Source organism: Diadema antillarum, unplaced genomic scaffold (assembly GCF_040938485.1).
Source record: "Diadema antillarum isolate AM-2024a unplaced genomic scaffold, OU_Dant_1.0 seq00001105_RagTag, whole genome shotgun sequence".
Lineage (NCBI taxonomy): Eukaryota > Metazoa > Echinodermata > Echinoidea > Diadematoida > Diadematidae > Diadema > Diadema antillarum.
Genome location: NW_027271921.1, coordinates 145549 through 160892, shown reverse-complemented (window position 1 = coordinate 160892; position 15344 = coordinate 145549). Strand labels below are relative to the sequence as shown.

At 40.5% G+C, this 15344-nt stretch overlaps 1 protein-coding gene across 1 annotated transcript; it reads left to right on the top strand.

The window, feature by feature from the left end:
- Positions 1-3196: 3196 nt before the first annotated feature.
- On the top strand, positions 3197-15135 carry LOC139743754 (uncharacterized). Its single transcript, XM_071654209.1, has 8 exons — positions 3197-3374; positions 4026-4265; positions 5032-6680; positions 8218-8306; positions 9794-10394; positions 11018-11296; positions 11888-11991; positions 13853-15135. The coding sequence occupies exons 1-8, from the start codon at positions 3212-3214 to the stop codon at positions 13953-13955; spliced, it is 3228 nt and encodes a 1075-aa protein (XP_071510310.1). The 5' UTR covers positions 3197-3211; the 3' UTR covers positions 13956-15135.
- Positions 15136-15344: the final 209 nt, after the last annotated feature.

Here is a 15344-nt window from a genome sequence, read left to right as displayed (position 1 = left end):
CATATCAAGTAATTTGACTGTGTGGTGTGGAGTGCAGCTGTTAGTGTTGTGTTCTGTTTGGCGCTTACATGGTAGCACTATGCGAGGCCGAAGTGCTCCTCGCTTTCCCTCCCAGCGCGCTGGGCGTTCGCTCCATCCAGCTTCCACTCCACGTTCAGCAGGGCAGGCAGTTCAGCAGGGTAGGCAGACCAGCACTAGCACTGTACTATTACTAGTAACAAGTTAGAGCCTACTGTACTAATCAGTGAGCGGCCAGCGCCAGCGGCTATGACGAGTGTCCGTCATTTCAAAAGTGTAAATGATCAGCATGATCATGATCAAGGTGTTCAACTGTTCAAGTGTTATGCCTATAGACGTCTATGCCCCTGTCACACTTTGCTGGATGGGTTTTCTATATTCATTGAAAAAAACAACAACACAGAAACAGGCGATAATTTGCTCATCTGTTGCCACTGTTGTTCGAATCGTCATTCCAGCAGTAGACAAAAAGTGTTAAAGGACAAGTTCACCTTCATAAACATAAGGATTGAGAGAATGTAGCAATATTAGTAGAACACATCATTAAAAGTTTGAGGAAAATCAGACAATCCGTTCAAAAGTTATGAATTTTTGAAGTTTTTGTGCAGTAACCGCTGGATAAGAAGACTACTGCAGTGTATGAATAACTTAGATGTCACATGCGTACAACAATAAAAGGAAAATATAAAGAGAATTTCACAAAATTCCGTCTTTTGAAAAAAGTACACATTCCCCTGACTCGTTACCGACAAATGTTATGGGTAATATTATTCCCCCTACCTTTAGAAAGAGGCAAGTCAAGTGCTCTTTTATTTTGCGAAAAAAGTGAAAATATGTTGAATTTTCTTTTACATTTTCTTTATACTGTTGTACGCATATGACTCACAAGCTGTAGTAGTCTCCTCATCCAGCGGTTCCAACACAAAAATTTTAAAAATTCATAACTTTTGCATCGATTGTCCAATTTTCCTCAAACTTTCACTGATGTGTTCTACTAATATTGTTGCATTCTCTCAATCCTTATGTTTATGAAGGTGAACTTGTCCTTTAATTTAAAGTTTAAGTTTCAGAGGAACATGTGAAAGGTCTAACTTGTTCTAGTTTAATGTTAAATTTAATAACTCAAGGGGGCTGAACAAAATGAACGAACAAAGCACCTGCACCTGGGCTGTGGCAGCCCAACAACAGGTCAACAGCAAGACAAATGCATGAGAACAAAATGAACCGCATGCCCAACAAGGGACAAAAAGCGCAAAGAGGAAATGGGCGATGCATGTTATGAGACGTACATGGAACATCAGATAATCGCACTTTTTAATATGTCTTTTGTATGTGTTTACGTTTGATATGTTGGTACATATAGGCTATAGCCATTCCATTCGTTCCATGTCTTGCAGCAACAGACTCTACAGGAAGCCTACTGTAGCAGATGGAAACGCATTGAAAATGACAAGTTGCAGTACAGATACAGGAGAAAAAAGTGCATGCATATCTACAAGTATCTGACAAGGGTCAGATCGCGCTATCCAGTTTTTTTATCAGTACAAACTTGGTGCATACAGGCAAGTCCAAGATAACATGCATGTCACGTATTGGACATTTCAGAGGCTTTTATGGCTTGAAAAATAGTGTACAAAGTGGATATTTTCGCGTGACTAATTTTTCGCGCTCGGCCAGGTAAGAAGAAACAAGACATCAACTACGGAAAAATAGCAAGCAATAATATTTGCGCTAGTTTCTGGTTGCTCAAAATGCGTGAAAATTTCAGCACCGCGAAAATTTCCACTCTTACAGTAAATGGCCTTTGATTATGATATTGAACTTCATCATGGTGATTGATATCTAGGAGAAGATAAAATTATGTAAACAATGGAGAAAATTACCTTGACAATCATATTTAGAAGAGAAAATATTTGCCATTACGTATGGGACCAGAAAAAATGTGTTTTTTCGAGAAAAAAAAAATCAACCTGAAAACTCTCTGAAAGTATGTTATTTCACATTTTCTAACTCAGTGTGGTAAAAGTCACAAAACTCAAGATATTCAGAGGCACAAATACATGTAAGTTTCATGTCATGATGCAAAAAGCTTTTATCACAGGTTCTGATTAAAGACAGACATGATGTGTTACGTATGGGACAGTAATGTATGGGACACTTTGTCCCCCATTCATTTAGTGTATGGAGAACCATGTTTATGGGTATTTTGCATAATTATTGAAGTGAAATTAGTTGCAATTACTCAAATATTGATCTAGATTGTCAATGAAACAATATTCCCCAAATATTTACCATCATAATCATATCTAACTATATTTTATATTTTTATATTTTTATATCCAACCTGAGCAGTGCATACCCTGGATTTTTATCAGGATAGTTACTACTAAAACATTGAATAATAAAGTGTGTACTTCCATTGATGAAGTGCAGTTTGCCATTCAGTTTCAACAAACAATAACTTGGCTGAAGAAATATTGATCAATTTGAATGGAAATACCAATGTATGCAGTACCTGCCGCATGGAACCCCAGTAGTCAAGTTGATATGATAACTGTCTAGCAATCAGGAGGTTGTTGATTAGAGTCACACCTCAGTATGTATGCCCATGATTTTTTTTTTTCATGGCTACTACTGAAACACTTTGTTAATCACTTGCAATTTAAAAAAAAAAAATTGATGCAAGAAACACTAATTACAAGAATCAATACCCACCAGTCAAGATGTACATTGTTCACACCATTTGTATGCATATATTATTTGATAAGTCAATGATATTGTATATTTGTTCTTTCAGGATAACATATTTGACTTCTGCACACTGCTGCCGTTTTCATCATATGCCTTGACATTCTGCTGCATGACAATCAGGAAGAAAGAAGAGCTTGAATCAAGACTATTGCCAAGAGTTCATGAATGGATGGAATGCCATAAAGAATAGGTCATTTTCTTTGCTCAGCATATTACATGGAATCGTTTTGTCCTGTGTTGTCATGTGACACACAAAAACATGGGCTAATGAAGATTATGCAATCAAGAACTCTTTCACTAAGACCATTCATGATGTAGCTGTATGGATCCACAAATCGGGTAAATTTGTGGAAGCTCGCTGAGTTTGAATTTAACTGAATAATATAAGTTTGCTGAGGAAAATGTACATAGAGAGAAGTCGTTGACTAAGAGTACACTCATCATGGACGGATTCTGCAGCAGCCTGCTACGTATCTCCATGGCTCAGATTTGCCAGGAGCTCGGCTGGCACGCCATTCAGTCCACCCCGTGTGAGCTCCTGACTGACATCCTGCAGCGCTACATCCAGCAACTTGCCACAGTCTCTCATCAGTATGCTGAGCAATGTAAGCTTTCCACTGAATGATGTTTATTTTTGTTCTGTTGTTATTTTTTGCTTTGTTTGTTTTTCAAATCATGAGATGATTTGTGTTTGCTTCAACATATTTTGGCCATATGTGATTTGTGTTTTCATTCTGTTTGTATATTTTGCAAAAATAAAAAGTTCGTGTATGATAATCATCATACACGCGTAAATAGTACATTTGAACCAAGTTAATCTGTGCTCAGATCCATACTATTAGCATATTTTACGTCTACTTCAGATTGTTCTTTTCTAGCCAAAAAACAACAACAAATAAATAGAAAAACAGCTATGACTGGTCATGTATCATGAAACTTTTGCAATTGTGTTCTAATACTATAGGTACATGTTGCATATTATCATTCTCGGACCATGCTTTTGAGAACCACTAAGATGATTGAACAAGAAAGCAAGAACCTCCAAAAGCCTGGATCAAAGTTATTCAAGCAAGTAGGCCAAGCAGTGTGAGAAGATTGAGGGGAACTTGACAAAAATAAGTGATGGAGAAGTATAAACAAGCAAATAGTGCAGGCATATAATAAAAAAAGGGGGGTTCAGTGGGATGTAGGTAACATACCATTTACATGTAAACATTCTTATTCCTTTCCTCCTAAAAATATTTTGATTTGCACAGATGGCAGAACTGAGCCCAACATGGACGACCTTGGTCTGGCCTTCAGACAGATGAATGTCAGCCTCTATGAGCTGGAGAACTACGTCAGGGATGTGGACCCCATCCCGTTCAAGCATGACGTCCCCAAGTTCCCTCTTCCTAAGGGCAATGACCTTCAGCATCCGAAACCTGGGAGCAGGGATGACCGGGAGAGGTTGCAGTACATACCTTCCTACTTGCCACCAATCATTGGGTCCGATGGTAAGTCAGGCCAACTTGGATTCCTTTTACTTCCCTTCAATATGTACAAGCCATCATAGCAAAATGCACTGGGGCCTTGAATTCCCACGATGTTTGTTGTAGAATCCGAATACAGATCATCGAGAGGAAAAATAATGCTACCTCTTTTCTAATCTGGCAGTTCACTAGACCAGTTGAGGACTCACTGATTTTGCTATAAAGAACATATTCGGGCAATAATTGATGTTTTAAGGCATTAATGCATTAAGATATTGTAAGATATTAGAATGAATTCCATTCATAACATAGAGTAGTCAGGGCAAGCTCTTCAACATGACCATAGTTGTTTTTGTTTTGTTTTGTTTTGTTTTTTTAGCCTCTTTGAAATCTATTCTCCATTTTAACATCTAGGCAGGGCATTTTAACTAGTAATCTTTTGTACTCTCTTGTTTATCTTGAATGTATATCCTAGAAGGAATTGAAAGGGAGAGAAATATTTATGTGTTTATTCTTCAGATGGCAAATTTGCTTTCCAAGTCTCGTCTTCATTTAGCAGCTTCATACATCTTCATACTTAGGCTTTCTATCTCACATTCACAGAAATACTGTATTCCAACAAAGTTTCTGAAATAGATGGTCAGCTGCTTGTTGAATCATCATTTCTTATATATGATATGTGCAGATCTGGACTCTTGAGGTGTAATGTTTTGGTGGAATTATGGGAAGTACTAAGAATGTTCATGTTCATCTCCCTCATAATAAGCCATTGTGTTCACTTCTATGACAGACTTTGGGGAGCCAATTGGTCACCACCGAGATAGTATTCTGTCAACCTCAGGTGCAGCCATGGACACAGACAGCCCCGAGTCCAAGCTTTCTTCCTCAACAGGAGCCAGCCACAACTCACCCAGAGGGGAGAAGAGGGATGCATCCGGCCCACTGTTCAGCGACCAGGCCATGAAGAGACTCCGCCTGGATGGTGATGGCACCCCGCAGGAACTGACAGCAGTCTCCATCAACTTCAGAGGGGAGCTGACCCCCAAAAGGGAAGGCAAGCTACCCATTGCAACCACTCCGCCTCAACGCCTTCAGAAGCTGACCTTACCTGGCTCAGACATTTCAGCCAGCAAGGCCTCAAAGGCCATCACGGAAAAACTCCTTATCAAGTCTGAAGAGACTATTGTAGACAGACTGCAACCAAAGTCCCCCAAGGGTGGCCTTCGGACACCGGCTCCAGACAACAAATCCCCCAAATCCAAAGTGCCAGTGACACCCAAACAAAAAGCACAGACAAAGTCCCCCAAACACATGATGTTTTCTCCAACAGGACCTTCAAAGTACCCTGTGATCAGGCCCAAATCTGCTGGCACACCATCAGCTGGAGACAAACCGGGAGAGTTCTCCTTCCCTCCGCCTCCAAAGAGCCCCAAGGCTTTGTCGAGTTCCTTGAGCAAGAAGCAGGCAGAGAAGCAGCAGGAGTCAGCTGCCAAACAGGAGAAGTCCATCTACGACTTTGAAGAAGACGAGTTTGACAGCAAGCCCTCCAAGGATCCGCAGTCATCGCCCACGCCGACAGGACCCTACAAGGAACCCTCTGCATTCCTCATACAGGACGAGCCGTCCAAGCTGCAAACCGCCACTTCTGAGAGCATCAATGCTTCCATCGATGCAGTGCTATCAAGGTCCCGGGAAGAACACAATCAGCCATCACCATCCAGAGAAAAGCCTGCTAAGGTGAAGAAGACTGACAAAGAAAAACGCAAATCAATCAGTAAAGACAAAGCAAAGATAAAGCAAAAATTGAAGACCAAAAAGAGCAAAGAAGATATCCCAAGCTATTACGACACAGTGGGATCCATGGACAAGAAGCATTCAACTCCCAAAATTGTGAAGAGGAAAGACTCTGAAAGCGGCGTCAGGAAGACACCCAAGCTGGTCATAAAAACGAGCCAGAAGGGTTCGAGCGAAGGGGAGCTGAAGGTGATCAAGAAAAAATACAAGAAGATTAGCGAGAAGGACATACAGAAGCAACTGAAGGTGAAGAAGCTGAAGAAGAAGAGCATTGACTACAAGAACAAGTCCAAAGCCACCAAGCAGGGAGTGGGCCCCAGCGCCACAAAGCCAGAGGATGACTCGAGTCCGGAGAAGCGGAAACCCATCGGCAAGCTGAGCCTCATCAAGAGCTCGGGCTCCAAGCTCCAGTTCAAGATCGCCAGGCCGGCCCCGGAGGGGAAGAAGCCGGAGAAGGAGAAGGGGAAGAAGCCAGAGAAGCCGAAGAAGGTAGTGAGCAAGGATAAGGCAAAGCTGAAGATCAAGAAGATCAAGACCAGCTCGAGTGAGGTGGAGTCTTCTGACAAGGAGAAAAAACACAGTGGTAAAGACAAGAAGAAAAGCACGGTGAAAAAGGAGGGGAAGAGCGAAAGCTCAGAGAAAAAGGTAAGTAGTGAAAATATTCCTTCACGAGCTATGTATTTCACAAGCATAATATTTTATGAATGAGGACTTGTGTCATAAATTCATGAAAGGTTAATGTAAGAAGGAACCATAGCAGTTTAATGAAAATGAATACTTATCCTTTTTGAGAAGCAAATCCTTGGGGACGATTGACATTGTATTGTGTTTTGGGAAGCAATATTTCTGCCCATTGTTCATTTTGGTATTGTCAGTAAACATGCCAAATTTGCAAAATGTAACCACTGTCAATGTATATTATGGTGTACAGGATACTTTAGGTTACCACAATTGAATTTCAGTTGTCATTATCAATGGCCAAAATGGATAATTGTTTGTCCAATGTTGTAAGAATTTCAATTTGAATTATCAGGTGGTCATGGTGGAATGTAAAGACAATTAGCCAAATTATTGATCAGGATATTTACAGGATACTGTAAAACCAGAAACTTTTGCGGCGTGAAACTTTTGTGAATCACAGCTGGCATTCGATGCATTGTGTAGAAATTCATGAAAGTACCGTGCTTGCAAAATTTTCTGGTTTTACAGTAAGCATCTTCATTCTTGTTGTGTGACTCTTGTGTTATTTAAGAAGATTTCATGGCTTATGGAAGAGAACACTTTTCGTTTGGTTTGGTAATTTGAGTGTGTGAAACTGTGAACATATACACTACAAAGTAACCAAGACAATAGTTATTATGATGAATGAAATAATTGTAATGATTTGAATAAAGTTAAAGAAAATTTAGTATGCTGAAAAAAATAATGGAGTGAAAAGGGGCCTGAGCTTTCGATCTTAGCAGAATCTTCATCAGAGGCAAAATGACAAACAGGCAGGGACAGCAATCACATATAAGGACTACACACAACAAGAACAGTCAGAGGGGAGGCTAGGGACACAGAACAAAGAAAGGAAAAGAGTGAAATAGCAACAGCAAGAGTGGTGGTGGGGGGGGGGGGGGGGGGGCTGAGCAGGCAGCGAGCCCTGGTGTACCAAGAAGAGGCAACAAAATGGAAGCAAGAGTCAAAAAATAAGATAAAAACTCTGCAAATTAGAGAAGGTATTGATTTAAATGCCATGGAATAGACATATACATACTTATATCAATTCCATCCTCATCTTTATTGAGTGATGTTTACAATTCGTTTGTCAAATCCAAAACTTCTCTGTATTTTGCTATGCACATTCTTGTGATTTGTACCCACAGTTGATATGCTAACCTGTAAGAACCAACATATTGCAGTATGCCATGATACAACCATTACTGGAATAATTTTGTTTGTTAACGTGTTAGCAGAAATTGCTATCTATTTTATATATGCCACAATACGCGTCGGCATTGCGTTACAATGCTAAGTTGTAGGGACTCTTGGTACAATTGGAATATGATTGCGATGCTGTGTTACTTACATTACAGTTAACATTCTCCCTCCCATCAAAATTAAAATTTCAAAGCATAGTCCATGTTATTACACAGGCTTCTTTTGCACTGCTTCTACATTTTGTTTGACCTGTGTGCAGAGCGTGGAAAAGACTGTTTCGACACCGATAGTCCCAAAGATCACATTCAAGTTGGGGTCTACACCGGCTGGAGGAGATTCTCCACAAATGTGAGTATCAAGATGTGATAAATGTCAGGGCATTTGCCTTCGTACAAGAAGCACAGACATTCAGAGAAAAAGAGTACAAATGGCTGTCAAGCTAATAGGAAACTCATGTGGTTCTTCAATTTTATGTGAGGAAATGGCACTGTTCTATTTTGTTTGTTTAAATTTTTAGTAGAAGAAGCAATCTGTTGAAAGCTTAGTTTTGCTCAAGCTGTCACACTCTGTCGTACAATGATTGAACACAGTTGGGTCCAGAGGCACTTGGATAGAGAGAGAAAAAAAAAAGAAGTTTACTGAAAGTTTTAGACAGTATAGCTTACAGACCAATATCTACAGAAATGAAAGGAAATTGTGGACAATGATATAGATGAAGTGTGCCCCACACATCATACATATTCGATGAACTTTATTGTAAACTACCAAACACAAGTGGAAAAGAAATGTGTCAGATTACAAAAATGAGGAAAATGGTTTTAAAAGACTGAGGGTCTATAGCAGCACTTAGTTTCTGGACACTGTGTATATTTGCAGCTTTCTTTTCTTCTTTTTTTATGGTTGCAATTATGGGTTCATATGTTAAGAAACCGTAGAGTCATACATATGTTTGATGAAGGTCTAGCAAAGATGGGTTCTACTTTGCATGCCTTGCAAGCATAATAGTTTCCCAGATCCTGTAAGACAAGGAATATTTGCATACATTTTAATTCAGCGAATTTTGCAAGAGTCAAGATTCGCAAAATTAAAATGCTCATGAAAGTTCTTGTCTACACTATGTACATTGAATACAATTGACAATTCACAGACATTCCATGCGGCGAAAATATCTTCCTTTACCGTACATTGTATTATATTAAATGGGTTAGTCAAATACCGGTTAGTGATTGGCTGAACACAGTCACGTGATGGAGGCACATTGGTTATGTTCGCCCATGGGCGGAACATTTTTGTAATGTTCTCCCATGGGAAAACATTTTCACGTAACAAATGACAAACGATTGAACGATCATATTTTTCACACAATCTATAAGATAAATTTGCCTGTTCCACACAATGTGAAAAAGCAGATTTGACTAACCCATATAATATAACAGATGATGACTTTTGTTGTCGGGAACATGTACCAAACGTTCCACCCTCAGGGTTTCATGCTATTTCGGGAGGCTAGAAGTCCCTCGACTTCGTCTCGGGACTTATAACCTCCCTCAATAGCACTTCAAACCCTGAGGGTGGAACATTCGGTATGTTCCCTCCCCCGCCAGTCATCATCTATACAATATGAAGATCAGAGTTAGCATGAATTGTGAGTTATCATCATCTCCTATATTGAACTCATGAAACTATTGATATAAACCAACAGCATTTGATGACAATAAATGCTGGCCAAGTTTGACAAATAGCACTATGAATGGAGAGGCAGAGCAACATTTGCAAAGAGATATTAAAAGTTAGGTTTGTTTTTGTTTGATTATACCCTTTTCCTATGCTAATAGTGTCATAAAGGTGCCCCCTGCCTCACCACCACCACCCACTGTTCCCAAAATCTCCATTGCTGTGCCAACCAAGAAGAGCAAGGACTCCTCCAAGTCATCCAAGTCTCCCGCATCTCAAAAGACTGTTGCCAAGCCAAAGGGAGAGGGCAAGGCAAAGGCCGAGCCCAAGTCCAAGTCCGATTCCCGCAAGAGCGAGCCCAAACCCAAGGCAGAGGCTAAGCCGAAGGCATCCAAGAAGAAAGAAAAGGATTCAGATCGGGAGAAGGAGAGTGACAAAGAGAAGGAGAAACCAAAGGAAAAGGGGAAGGAGAAAGCTAGAGAAAAGGAAAAGCCAAGCAAAGCAAAGGAGGAGCCCACGTCGAAGGTGGAGGTATCACCGTATGACTTTGATGCCCCATCCCCACCTCCTACCACTCCCAAAGGCAAGAAGGAGTCAACGCACGCCAAGAAGGAGCCGCCGCCTGGAGTGTTTGCACCTTCCAAGCCTCCTCCCTCCTCGCCTGCTACCTCCAAACCCAGCACCACCGGATCAAAGTCTTCATCCAAGTCGGCTGCTACCCCTAAAACCAGCTCTCCAGCTCCTCAGAAGTCTAAGCAAAAGGTAGGAATATGTCGTGTCATATGCCTGAGAAGCTGTCTCCAGTTTTTGTGCAGAAATGTGGACTATTTGATTATCGGTTCTTTGTTTGAATTTACAGTATCAGTGTGATGTTGCAGCCACAGAAGTTGAAATCTTCAGTTTGTGGGCAAAGTTTGTTTGCTTTTCAAGCTTTTCAACTGGAGTGTACTGAATTCTTGTTTCCATGCAGATACTCGTGGTGGCTTTTCCAAGACTAGACTGCTTTTCTCACGTGAACATTTATATGCCCTTTCTGGTATTATACAAAATGCTAGTATGAAATAAATTGTTACATTGTCACAATGACTAATTTGGTAATGTTCACCTAAATATGATAGGTCAAAAGCTAAGTTGGTAGACAGTTGGTTTTGCAAATCAGTTAAAGTTGCCAATTTGCGTATACATGTACTGGCAAACAGAGCTGCGGCCAACTGCCATAGCAACAAGACAGGATTCAAAGAAATGACTCAAGTGGTAGATTATGTGTATCTGATGATGCATATGAACTTCACTCTCTCTGGAGCAGTGTTCAGACAACCATATTCACATTTTGCAGTGGTCCATCATAACCGGTAGTTTTGCCGCATTTCATTCTGTCAATACAGACGAGTGTTCCTACTCCACCTCCGACGAAGGCTGCCCTCAAGGCTCTGCCTCCTTCCGCCAGCAAGGGGAGCAGGGCAAATAAGCAGAAGGAGAAGGAGAAGGAAAAGGAGAAGGAGAGAGAGAAGGAAAGAGAGAGGGAGAGGGAAAGAGAAAGGGAGAAGGAGAAAGAGCGAGAGAAGGAGAAGGAAAAAGAGAAGGCAGCGCTTTCAGCCAAGGCTTCTAAGGCCCAGCCGGAAGGACCTTGTACACTTATCATGGAGACTGCTGGGACTGTGATTGTGAGTATCAGTGGCACATATGTAATTAAGTGCTGCTTATCAAAATCCACTTCAGAGCCTATTTTTACTGTATACGCTGTTATTTTCGTGAGGGTTTGATTTTCGTGAATTTCGCAAATCACTGTTGGACCGCAAATATAATACAATATACACGAAAATGTCACCATGCACTAGGGTATAGTGGACTAAAAATAGCTGCAGTGTCAATATGCGAAAACAACATCTTGTGTGTTTGTTGCAAAATCACCAAACATGTTATAGAAGGTAGCACTTTGAAATTTCAGAGTTTTCCTTTCAAAAGGTAGACATGAGTGTCACTTAATGGCATGTATGGATATTATTTGCATTAGGTTGGCTCTGTACCTGATTCTGCATGTTTTGTTTTTAAGCAGACCGGTTGTTAGCAGAAAGTGTCATGATACTTTATGTTGTCATCTTGTGTATTTGTTGGATGATTTAGTATTCAGAATAGGTGCTGGACAGTTTTGTTTTGTTTTGTTTTGTTTGTTTTGTTTTGTTTTTGTTTTTGTTTTTATTGTCAAGTGCCATAGCATTTCTAAAATGCTTGCTTTGGCTCTGATTTTGCTCTAGAATGAACACGGTGAGCAGATCTGGTACTGTCCGGCCTGCCGTAACCCTGACGACGGAATCTTGGCCATGGTGGGCTGTGATATGTGTGATGACTGGTATCACTGGTGAGTAACCTCTCTGAGAAGGGCTGGGGAACACTATCTCTCCCACATAGCAGCTCGTTTGCCTTCAAGGGGAATGAAACCCAAATATACATTTGGATTGAATGAATATACCAATATCAGTAAAAACACATAAGCAAAGTTTGAGGAAAATCAGACAATCTGTTGAAAAGTGATGAATTATAAAGTTTTGATGCAGCCATCGCTGGATGAGAAGACAGCAACACTTTTGTGATGTCAGGTTTGGAAAACAATATACAGAAAATACAAAGGGAATTCCTCAAAATGTTACTTTTCAAGCATAATGAAAGAGCGCTTGACTTTTGCAATACTCGTACCTCTTTCAGACATGGGGGGGGGAGGTGAATATTACCCTTAACATATGTCAGGAACAAGTTGAGGGAACATACACTTTTCATAGAAATTGAAATTTTGTGGAATTCTCTATATATTTTCTTTTGGTCTTTTGTTTTTCATTGAAAAGTGATGATTTTTTTTTTTGAAGTTATGGTGCAGCCATTGCTGGATGACAAGACTACAACACTTTGTGATGTCACATGTTCTTGTTCCTCCTTGTCTTGTTATTTTTTATTTCTCCTTCCATTTTGCATTTATGTGCTATTTAAAGTGTCCATGATCTACTTCAGGGAATATGTGACCCGCTACAACAAAAAGGTCCTAAAGTCGCGCATGGTCGAAGCCGTGAAAATCGAGTTTGAGGTCAGGCATTAAAATTGGTCAAAACTTACGATTTTCTGATTTTGATATATTATTGGAGTCTAACATGTCTTCTATCATCTGTCGAAATTTTGAAGCAAAATGATCAAAGGAAAGATAAAAAACAGCGTTTTTCTGAGCCATGTTTTTGGGCATTTCAACGAAGCAGAAACTGGTTCGAAAATTTGGATAGAGCGCCACAGATAGGTTCCGCCCCTAACAACGACCAGAGTGATCTCATTGGTCAGTTTGCTGCTTGCTGCTAACCGAAGCGTGAAGCTCGCACACTTCGCGGGGTGCGCTATGCTCAGCCGCTTCTCACATCCTGGTCACTGATTGGTTAGTGAGGAGACCGCCGACGCTGATGTGCTTGAATGAACTCTACGGGGGTTGCTAGGGCTTACCTTCTATTGTCCAGAGGTGAAAACTGACTTGCGTGTCCCTTGATCGCAATTGCGTCGAAAGGAAGACTTTTAGGGCACTTTTCTCAAAACAGTGATATTCCAGACGTCTCGACATGCTCTCTTTCAAACATCGATATCTCCGCAGCCGATTATTTTTATAAAATGTGTTATGTATCAATTTAAAGCAGAAAGATTAGGGGATTATATCATGCAATTTTCAAATAATCGACCTCGCCCGACTTTAGGATCATTTTGTTGTAGCGGGTCACAAACATAGTCCTCATAGTTTGCTTCATCAAATACAATGCATCATTAGATACTTTTTTCTTTCAGTCTAGATTTAGATGAGTAGTCGTGCATCCCAGCCATTGGGTAATTTATTTACTGTATACGCCACATATTTTGCAAAGTCTAATGTTTTTGCAAATCAGGACTTCCCAACAATATCGCAAAAGGTTACATTTGCCATCTTGGAGTACAGTTATGAACAGAGAAATGTACGCATGCGCATCACATTCATGTTAGGATCACAGTTGATATTTATGTGCGTTTAGAAATTCCTGAATGGCACCGTGAAAATAAAAACCTGGCGAAATAAATGGTGTATGAAGTATTAGTTTTCTGGGCTTTGATATCAATTTCACCTTATTTTTCAAGATGAGAATTTTATTTGTGTAGTTCTAATTATGTTTTGAGTGTATCAAGCCACTTGAAGCTGATTCATCTTTCATATCTACACACAGGAAATGTATTGGACTGGAGAGTGAGCCGACTGAAGATGAGTGGTTCTGCCCCAGATGTTTGCTGAAATCAAAAAACAAGAAGAAAAGAGGGAGGAAGCGGTGACAGTCCCCATGTATACTTTGCTGCATTTTAAACGTCTTAGGGTTTGAGTGCTCTCCTAAAGTGACTCGAACCATACCGTTCCCGCGCCAGAGGAACGCTCGAACGCTTCTAACGTGTGCCGTACCCAGCCGAATAGGGCCAAAAGTGGACCATCTCCTGATGTGCTCCAAAAGCATACCAAAAGTTTGCATGTGAAGAATGCACATACACACACATACATCATAATGCAAATAGTTCATTCTCTTTGTTCGGGACATCTATTGCCAGTAGCTTTAAGCACACCAGGTGAATGACCCTGTTGCTACAAAATCTGTGACCCCACTAAAAATAACTCACGGAGGTATGCTTTCTCCACGGAGCGCTAGAACACTCTAAATCTGGCACACTTCAGTACGGTTTGCTTAGGTTCGCTTTTTAAGCACTCAAATGCACTCTTAGAGTCTGAGGTTATGGAGTCTCAGCTTAAGAAATCAGTGACAATATAATAGGAAAGACATCAATTGGTAACAGCTAGAGGAGATATTGACAAATGTTTATGTATTACAAAACGGAGATGCATAGTGTCACCAAAAAATGACAATGCTTTCATGTGACTGTAACATTGCTTCTCTTCGTATGCTATACAGTCCAACTTCTCTTATCCGACCTACCTTTATCCGGATCTCTCTATTATCGGGATGCGATCTCTTCGTGATTTTTTTTTTTTTGTTCAATCCGATAATTATGGGAAAAAGGGAATTTCAAACTCAAACACAAACTCACGTGAATTACATATTATTCACAACATAATTAACATACATTCACTGCAAGTTTTCATCTAAAATAACGTGTATTCAGACATTCACTTCCCCCAAATAACTGCAAAAACATGGACAGAAAACTTTTCTTCAAATTACGCCCATGATTCTTTTGTGAGGGCTATTACTCAAACACTGATCGATTCAGTGCTTATTTACGCCCATGTAGGGCAATTTGTCAATCAGTTGCATAGAAAACTTTTCGTTAAATCAGGGCACAGGTACAGGCGATCGTTCATCAAGCAAATTACCAGAGAATTCTAACTGCAGACCGGCTGACGAGGATGTGACATGTTCACGCAAAATTGATATGTGCTTCTCTCATTCTCATTGCCACGTTTAGGTCACATGCGCAGTCGACGATATGACTAGCCTCGCATTGGTTGGAGCAAAGAATGAGTTTCAGTGTACGCTACCTGCAGTAGGTGACATGTAGCTACCATTGGGTAGGCAGCTGCGTGTATTAAACATTGAGTCTCCCATATCCGGCCAAATCCCTTATATCTGGATGAGCGGCGGTCCCGATATGTCTGGATAAGATAGGTTGGACTGTATACACAAATGGACTGAGAACACCAATTTTACAGAATTT